The sequence below is a fragment of the Seriola lalandi genome, unplaced genomic scaffold (genome assembly GCF_002814215.2).
Source record: "Seriola lalandi dorsalis isolate HSWRI2012SDOR001 ecotype SW California unplaced genomic scaffold, Sedor1 jcf7180002002764, whole genome shotgun sequence".
In the NCBI taxonomy this organism is placed as follows: Eukaryota; Metazoa; Chordata; class Actinopteri; order Carangiformes; family Carangidae; genus Seriola; species Seriola lalandi.
In genome coordinates, this window is record NW_019473420.1 from 1 (window position 1) to 9,304 (window position 9,304).

Sequence of the window (9,304 nt, forward strand, 5' to 3'; positions counted from 1 at the left end):
AGTCAAAATGTGGCTTAAAACTGGATTGCAAGCTTCTAGCAGACAACCACAACGCTGACATCCAAGCAAAGGTGATATGTTGCCATTTACCATAATCATTCCATAGTGAGATACCTCTCTCACAGTTACCCTGGTAACCAAACCATTTCTCTAGGTTTCAAATTTGCTGCTAACTTTTGGGGTACTGTGAGTACACAGCCCATTTTCACTGAAATGTGGTGGACAATTACAAAGGAGTATGAAATGGAAAATTTGCATTCCACCACTGCTTTTGATGTATTTCTAAACTGTTGTAAATCATTTTTACTTAAGTAAAAGATCTGAATAACGATTACACCACTAGAGTTCCTTCATGGCGGTTATCTTCAGGGATCAGTCCGCCTCTTCCTCTCTGCGCTGTCTGTCGAAACCTGATTCGATGAAATCTGCCTGGCAACTTGTTCTGAATTATTTGATTGGTTGAAGCGCGCAGAAGCAGTACTGACACCAGCCAGAGAACAGCAGGCAAGACGCACACTCCTGTCCTTCAGAGAGGTGTTTTATTTTCTCCTTTTTAACAGACGTTTTGTCGTTTGAAAACCATGACTCGAGCATCGACCTGGATATTTCTGTTTCTGCCATTAATGTGGCAGAATTTGGAGCCAGCTGGAGGCGGTAAGTTGACTGTTGTCGGTCAAATTTCAAAAACGAAAGTAAATAGACGTGTTGCCTCCATTTTACAGCAGTTTACAGTTACATCTAACTAATGTCAACGGTTTATATATATGGACGTATTTCAGAAGACATGATGCTGTCTACCAGCTCCTTCTAACGCCGTGTTACATTTCTGATGAGTTTTGGACCTTTCCCATCCAGTAATATCTTCAGGTCCAGCTACACGTTGATTCCTGTCAGATATTAATGTGAGCAGTTTAGGATTGTGATGCTAAAAAGAAATATTAAAAGTTACTCACATGGTAAGCTCAAATGTAAAGTCATTACTAATGTTTACACCACTCAGTCAAACTGTTTATAACGTGATATTATCATGTAGGCTATAGTTACATAAATTATAATTAGTCTATGCACACACACAAGCTTACACTTTCAAGTTCCTATTGACTGAGTTCTTGGCAAAATCTGAAGCACTCTAGACGGTGGTGATTTAAAAAGCCTTTATTTTCTCATGGCTTCACTACAACAATAAAAACATGCCTAGCTTTTCAGCCATAAGGCCTTCATCAAGGCAAGTATATAATGGCCACCTTTGGGCTCTTCCATTTATAAGGTTTATTTTTCATATCCAAGCAGCACTCCTTGCACTTTGTTCTTATTGACGTGAATGAAGTGTGGCTGATTTAATATGTGTCATTTATCTCTATATGCACTTTCGCTGTTGTTTGCACAGTTTAATAGTAACATTTTATTCCTACTGGTACATGTTTAATTTTAATAATGTCTTGTATGTAGAGCTGAAATATAAGAAAAGTCCCATCATAATGTTGACGTCATGAAATGCCTTTAATACAAAGTAAGTATAAGCAAATTTTTCTGGTTGAGAACCTAGAGGTATCAAATGCTTGATCAACAACTAATTAGTTAACTGATTAATCTTTTGAGACATTTCTCTAGAGGAAAATGCTAAACATTTGATGGTTAAAGCTTCTACAATGTACAAATTACCCGTTTTACACTGCAGTAAAATAAATACCTTTGAAATGTTGAAGGAACAAAAACAGCTGCTTAAGGACAGGGCCAGGGCTCTGGGGAACTGTGTTATGTTTTATAGAGAAAACAACAGGTTGAATAATTGAGAAAATAATCATCAAATTAATCCACAATTAAAATAATTATTAGTTTCAGCCTAGTTATACTGTATGTATGGAATATTATGTAGTCTTTATTGCACATTTTTCAGTGCAGTGAAAACAGTCAGTCTGTCATGTATTACAGACTATTGCAGACCTGTTGCTTCACTTCCTGACATAGGTCGAGGTTAGTAGCAACCTGATAAGGAACACGATCACTTCAAAACAACAAACCACAGGCAGAACTAATAACCAGGAAATGGCAGTGGTGTGTTCACAGGTCCTTGTCACTGCGAAGCTTTCATGTGCACAGTGGTCACTTGTGTGCTGAGAGCTTCACTCAAATGAAGTCAGAGACAATATAGTTTGATATGCGTCTGGTATTGTTCTCACATGAAAGCTATCAGACATGTTGACTTGTCAGACAAGAAGGTGTCCCAGTAAACATACTGCTAAGTCAGCAGGCACATTAACGGGGCCCCAGGACTGGGACGCCTAAATAGGTTGCAGTTTTTATTAAGATTATTTGTAACACCTGTTATGACATGTCTGCTGTGAAAAGGGTATGTTGGTGAGTCTGATAAAATGTACTTAGTGTGCAGAGGTGGTCAGCATCCCAAATCCATACACATATCACCTCATAATCAATGTAGTTAGTAGAGAATTACATTAACAGTAGCCGGTGATGCATTTTCTGATGATAAACTAATCTATTAATTGACTAATAGTTGCAGCTTTAATTATTTTGTGTTCTTAGTGGAGGTGGTTAATGGTACTGGTGAGGTGGATTACTTTACCACTAATGTTTTAAATTACTAGTCTAAAATAGTACAGGGTAGAAAATTGCAAAGGGATGTATGTATATTTAATTTTATTTGGTGTGTCAGTTATGGGGCTGCAAATAAGGATTTTGATCATTGATTAATCTGTTGGTTATTTTTCAAATAGGTGAGTCCATAACATATTGAAAAACTGCCATTCACAATTTATGTGAGTCCAAGTTGTGGTCTTAAAATCGATTATTTTATCTGATCAAAAGTCCAGAACCTGAAGATATTCAGTTTACAATCATATATGTTATCGAAAAGCAGAAAATATTCACATTTGAGAAGCTGAAACCACTAAATGTTTGGATGTTTTTGCTAAAGGACTAAAATGATTAAGCTATCAAAATAGTTGTCAGTTATTTTTCCGTCAATCAATTAATTGACTAATCGTTTCAACTGTAGTCAGTTATGTGAATGAAATGATCCCATGTAGCAAAAAAAAGTCGTTGAAAAATTGGTTGCGTGGAATGTGTCACTTTACTTTACGAGCAGCCTTGAACGCACCGTCAAACAGTCAGGCAGGCGACAGAAGCAGGAAATACACCGTCGTTTATCGCGGACAGACGCAGAGTAAAAACCCAGAGCAAGCGGCGGATAAAACGCTTAAAACGAGTTTTATAAACGAGAGGAGAGACTGCATTTGGTTCAAAATGTTTCTCACCGCGATCTTTGTCCTTTTGGGGACAGGATTGACGGTAAATAGCGGTAAGTGAACATTTTTGGACACATTAATGTGCTTCAGTTTAAAAGTGAAAGTAAACCAGAGACAGTTGTGACGTCTTTAAAAAACTCTCACTTCTGTTGGTTATTTGAGTTTAATATATGAATATAGACGGTTAGTTGTTGTCTGGTTTAGTAATGTATATTTATTATATAGGCCTGCTACATAAAACAGACGGGAAAGAGGAAATTAATCGACTTAATCCAAATGTAAAATAATTGTCAGACCAGCATGTCGTTAACGCTGCATGTGAACCCAAAGGCTGTTCACCACTGTATGACTTAGCTTATTTTGGCGCTCCAAATACTTAAAAGCTAAAACAATAATATATCAGGGCTTGTCAGTGTGGTGACTAATATAATTTTCCTGAAGCTCAAGAAGATGGCTAAAAATTTTAAATTGTTTACTTTGTCAAACCAGCTGTTCAAAACCTGTAAGATATTTAATTTACCATCATATAAAACTAAGAAAGGCAGCAGTTAACCACAATGGAGTAACAGGGATTGTTTGGTATTTGTGCTTGAAGATTTACTCGAATAATTGGCTGAATATCAAAATAGTAGCAATCAACTGATTGGTTAATTGGCAAATAGTTTCGTTGTAAATGACATCTAGCATACAAGTAAAGTGGAGAAAATACATGAAAGTATAAGTTTAACATTTTTTATTTTATTTTAAGTATTGTCAACAGTAGTGTAAAAATTATGTTCTTCTTCAAATTATTGCTGCTTATTGATTACCATTTGAAACTAATGTTCTTAAGAAGTTATGAAGTCATATTCTGAGTGTTCAAAATCAGAAGGTAAACATGACGCTGTCACATTGTTCTAAGTATGGGTGTTTATTGCTCTTTAAGGTCTTTGGCTTGATTTACGAACACCGCCCTTTGACTGGTGTTGCTGAGGCGGACAGACAGCATTGTTAGGATATCTCTGATCTGGCGAGTCAAACAAATTTCTTCCCTGAGTTTGATTTTCCCGTTCTTTGTTTTCTGTCTAACTGGAGTTTTAGGGTGATACTGATGTAAATATTTGAGAGTTAATAAAATATAATAATGCTATATCGACCATCATCATTTATTTTTTACCTAAATAAAGAATATAGCTCAAACTTTTTATTTTTGCCATTTCTTTACTTCAAAATAAAATAGCTTTCTAATGGGCTCTCAGCAAATTCAGTATAACAGCAGCAGCATTGATTTTAGTGACAGTCTTACACATGTCTGAGAGGAAAAGAACCTGGTGTTCCTGCTACGTGCATTTTGCATCAGCGGTCTGCCACTGTAAAATTATTGCAGCCACTGTAATGTCATGAAGTCACAATTATACAACTCTGCAGTTGGCTTTGAATCTGAAACAACAGATAGAGGAAGTGGAGACAGGCCCAGAGTGGAATAATAAATGGAGACATAGCCAATTAGTGCAAGCTTTATTTTCTGTAAGTTCCCTAAATGTCATCAGGTCTGACAACATTTAGTTCAATAAAATTCTTCACTTTGGTGTAATACATGCTTGGGTATTTTTAACTTATAGTTTGGTGGTTGTTCATTGACTGAAATCCCAAAGGCAGGTGTCCAAATGTTTTAATTTGGGCTGAATGTAAATATTTGGATGTGCTTTCAAGGGTTCTTGCCTAGTAAATAGGTAAATAAGGACCCATCCAAAACATGCTAATCAAATCTATTGGTGCTTATCTGCCTTGTGTAATAAATATCTGTTTGTCTTTCCTTCCTGTGTGATTTCCAGAGAAGCATTCCCTCACTTACATCTACACGGCCCTCTCCAAACCTGTCGGACTCCCCGGTATCCATGACTTCACAGCCATGGGTCTGATGGACAGCAGGATGATTGACTACTATGACAGTGATAACCAGAAGAAAGTTCCCAAGCAGGATTGGATGAAAGAGAAGCTTCCCATTGATTACTGGGAGAAAGGCACACAGTCCCGCCAGAGCAAGCAGCAGTGGTTCAATGTCAACATTGGCATCCTGATGGAGCGAATGAAACAGAATGATACAGGTAGGGCCTGTGAAATGTGAGGGGCCAGGCTGGTCTGTCGATTAATTTCGATGAATAATTAGGACCAAATATAATATATGATACATAAATACACTTGCTAAAAATCAAGCTGAGCTTTATTGAAACCAATATTGTTTTTTTTATGAGATTTCTTAATGTGTCCTGTGTTTTATTCTTGTGACAAATGCATTGTGACTTCTCTCAATGATTAATCAGAAAATCACAAATATTTAAATTTGACCTCTTCTTCATCTTGTCTGGCGATTATATCCGTTTCTTTGTTGTTCATTTGTCTCACTGTCCTGCTCTGCAGACGTCCATGTCCTTCAGTGGATGCACGGCTGTGAGGGAGACCTGCAGGAAGATGGCAAGTTAAAGTTCATTCGTGGTATGGACATGTACAGCTACGATGGAGACAACTTCCTGGCCTTCGATGACACCCACTCAGTGTGGGTCGCCCCGACTCCTGAGGCAGTCCTCACCAAGAGGAAGTGGGATGGTGTTGATGTCCTAAAAGAGTACACCAAAGGCTACCTGGAGAACGAGTGTATGGATTGGTTGACCAAGTTCATGACATATGGACAAAAACAGCTAAAAGCAGCCTGTAAGAAAGATTTCTGTTTTTCATTACTATAACAATTTATTAGACTAGAAGTATAAATTAATAATAGAGGGATTAACTGGTCAAAAATGACTAGATGGATAGATAGACAGATAGACAAATAATAATTAAATTAGTCCACTTCCTTTGGCTGAGGTGTTGTATAGCCTGATGGCAGTGGGAACACAGGATCTCCTGAACCTCTCTGTTCTGTAGCGCAGTGAGATGAGATGTTTGCTGCTGTAGCTGCTTCTCTGTCCTGCCAGAATGTTGTGGAGAGGATGGTTGGTATTGTCCAAGATGGCCTCCATCTTACATTGCATGCGTCTCTCCACAACAGTCCTGAGTGAGTCCAGACTCCTGGCAAGCACAGACCCAGCCTTTTTGACCAGCTTGTCCAGTCTCCTTGTGTTTATGTTGAACATGGCGGTTAATTATTAATAATTACTTACACTTTCCAAAGGGGTGTTTACTTATGGCCATTTCCTGGCTTGTATTATTTGTGAGGGGAAGTTATTAGCTCCCTATGTGGAAACATTTTTCCATCAACACACGGTTGTTGGATTAGGGTTAAATGGTATTTTATCAAATCCAAAACATTTCAGTACCTTAATGAATCCATTTAGGTTTAGCCCTCAGCAAACCAAATCCAATACAGAACCATAATCATAATCCAACCCTAGGGAACACCGTAGTAACAACCATGATCCTTAAAATTGGTTCGGAAGAAATCTGAAAATGATAAAATATGTCACAGCAGTGGTGTTTGACTTTTTTTGTCATATTTGTGTTATAATTAAAATTGTGTATTGTGCCGATTTCATTTTGTAGTAGTAGTTACAGCTATTGATTATATTTATAATGAGTCATTCAGTTTATTATGAGGACATCAATGGCACAGTTATCATGTGGTGATATTGGTCTGTAGCATATTGCTACGTAACCACCATGCAAACAGAAACTCACGGTATGCTTTCTCTTTCTAGCTCCACCTGAAGTCCACCTGTTTGCAAAGAACTCAAAGGTTAAGACGAACATCATTTTGACATGCCTGGCCACAGGTTTCTACCCAAAAGACATCGACGTGTGGATCAAAAGGAACGGCCGTGTTCTCTATGGAGATGATGGATTAACAACCTCGGGCGTTCGACCAAATCAAGACAACACTTACCAGAGGAGAGACAGTGTGGAGATTCTAAAAACTGACAAGTCTACATACACCTGTGAAGTCATTCATAAAGCATCTGGTGTACAAGTTGAGAGGGGATGGGGTAAGAATATTTTTCTTAGTGATTTTTTTGTTGTTGTTTGTCAGGTTTTTTTTTTTTCTTTCTTTCTTTTAAATCAGACTTGTGCGTTCAGTGCTGTTTGCCCAGTGCAGTGCTGCATTATATCCATTTTCTGATCACAATCCACACGTCAAAATTTGAATGATAGAAATGACCTCGCCAATAAAGGTTGAATATGTCTTGAGCCACAAAGAAGCCCCAAGACTAGTTAGCCCTGAAGGATAATCCAGGTTTACTTTCACTTGGGAATTTCTGTTAGCTTTAGCCATAATTTCTATAAGTGACAGTGACTCAACTTCAGAGAGCGTGTCGACATAGCAACATTAAGGTTAAATAGAACAAAAAAAGATGGGGAAACCTATACAACCAAACTTATACAACTGAGATTCAAGTTGTGATAACCAGACAAACATCCATAACAATTCACTGCAGTAACTTAAATCTTCCCCTGGAGATTACTATGTCTAACACGTTTGCCTTTGTTGAAGATGTGATTGGATTAATAATTTTTCATATCACAGTCAGCAGTTATATGAGACAAAGTGTGTACTTACTGAGAAGAAACATTATTTACATAATTTATGTAATTAAATATTAGTATTACTGTCACTGAACATCGGCAGAGCCGTAGCATACATTGGCACCATGGTAAATTGAACCTAACAATTAGAAATAATGTTGAATGAAGAATACTGAATATAAAACTAATGTGAATGTTTTCTGTGTTTTAGATCACATGATTCCTCCAGAGCCTGGAGTTGACGGTGCTACCATTGGTGTAGCTGTGGCTCTGCCTGTGATCATCTTGCTTCTTGTGGTTGCAGCAGTGCTGGCTGTGTTGTACAAAAAAGGCAAATTTGGTAGGTCTAATATACACTCAGCAGTAAATATTTTAGGTACACCCAACCAATAATAATGCAGTCTAATAAAACAACTATTAAAAAAATATATGTTTTTAAAGATTATAATGTTCAATTTTCACTGAAGTCAAGACAGAAATCACAGGAGTTTCATTTTGTCCACCTCACTTAATGTGGGGTGTTATCAGTGAGGTTACAAAGACCTCTCAATAAATTAAAATACAGTGTTGACTCATTGTCAACACTAATGACAAAGTAATTCTCTTTTTCCATCTCTGTTGAACTGATGGAATACTGAGGTCAGCGCTTTTCATAGCAATGTTAACAATCAAACATATTCAGAATGACACTATGATAGTGTAGAGTACTGTACATTCAAAGTGTTCACACCAAGAGAAGCTTGTTGTACATTTTAGTCATCTGTGTCATAAGCAGGAAAATGTGTCATTGGTTATAAGGAGCAAAGGTCTGTTATTATTTTATTATGGACATCAGAGGTCACATTGAATCACACTCCTATGAATCATTAAGCAGGAACGGCGTTTCTTACCTTTCATTCACTGAGCTGAAGGTTCACTTAGCTTACAGTCTCTTACATGAACATAAGTTTGTACTGGGAGCGTCCGAGTGATTAGTTTCTACGTCGCAGTTAGCTGTATTTTTCTGTTGTTCTCTCCTTCTCAGATACATACATTAACTCCTACCACCTGTAGTACATTTCCCCTGAAATGCCACTAAAGAACACAAAGAGATAACATATCATTTTACTAAGGATTTTCTTTTGCTAATGGAGTACATCAGACTGCTTCCTCTTTTAAGCAAAAGAGCCAATGAAACATTAGTTAGCATTATGTATTTTTAAATAGACACAGTGGAACCCAGAATTTCCTAATTTAACAAAATGGATGTGTATGTTTTGAATTGAAATAAATGCAGTTGTTGATTAGTGTGTTAATGTAGTGTTTGTTTACAGGAGGTGCTGGCAAGACATACACCAGACACCATCTGTAGTTTGGAGTAAATATCACTCAAACAGGAAGAAATAGTGCATCTGTTTGGGACTATTTTCAGCAGCATATTGATCCATATTTGATGCTCTAGTATTTGGGGAGCAGGGCGGTGTGTGTGGGACTGAGTCAAAATAAAGTGCAGTGTGTGTTTATATGTGTATATATATATATATATATATATATATATATAT

General features: G+C 37.3%; 1 protein-coding gene across 2 annotated transcripts; it reads left to right on the forward strand.

Moving 5' to 3' along the window:
• The first annotated feature begins 469 nt into the window (after positions 1-469).
• LOC111666253 (class I histocompatibility antigen, F10 alpha chain-like) lies at positions 470-9,129 on the forward strand. Of its 2 annotated transcripts, none has more exons than XM_023421545.2 (6): positions 470-654; positions 5,081-5,353; positions 5,667-5,957; positions 6,941-7,225; positions 7,975-8,103; positions 9,077-9,129. In XM_023421545.2, exons 1-6 carry the CDS (start codon positions 582-584, stop codon positions 9,112-9,114), a joined length of 1,089 nt encoding a protein of 362 aa, XP_023277313.1. In that variant the 5' UTR covers positions 470-581; the 3' UTR covers positions 9,115-9,129. The 2 variants fall into 2 exon arrangements, with proteins under 2 accessions (XP_023277313.1, XP_023277318.1); XM_023421550.2 differs by lacking the exon at positions 470-654 and adding an exon at positions 3,151-3,319.
• The last annotated feature ends 175 nt before the right edge of the window (positions 9,130-9,304 follow it).

Bases quoted from the DNA above. Each gene is read 5' to 3' on its own strand.
- LOC111666253 (XM_023421545.2), top strand. From the start codon at position 582: ATGACTCGAGCATCGACCTGGATATTTCTGTTTCTGCCATTAATGTGG. The intron at 655-5,080 runs GTAAGTTGACTG...TGTGATTTCCAG, and splicing joins TTTGGAGCCAGCTGGAGGCG to AGAAGCATTCCCTCACTTAC. The intron at 8,104-9,076 runs GTAGGTCTAATA...GTTTGTTTACAG, and splicing joins GTACAAAAAAGGCAAATTTG to GAGGTGCTGGCAAGACATAC.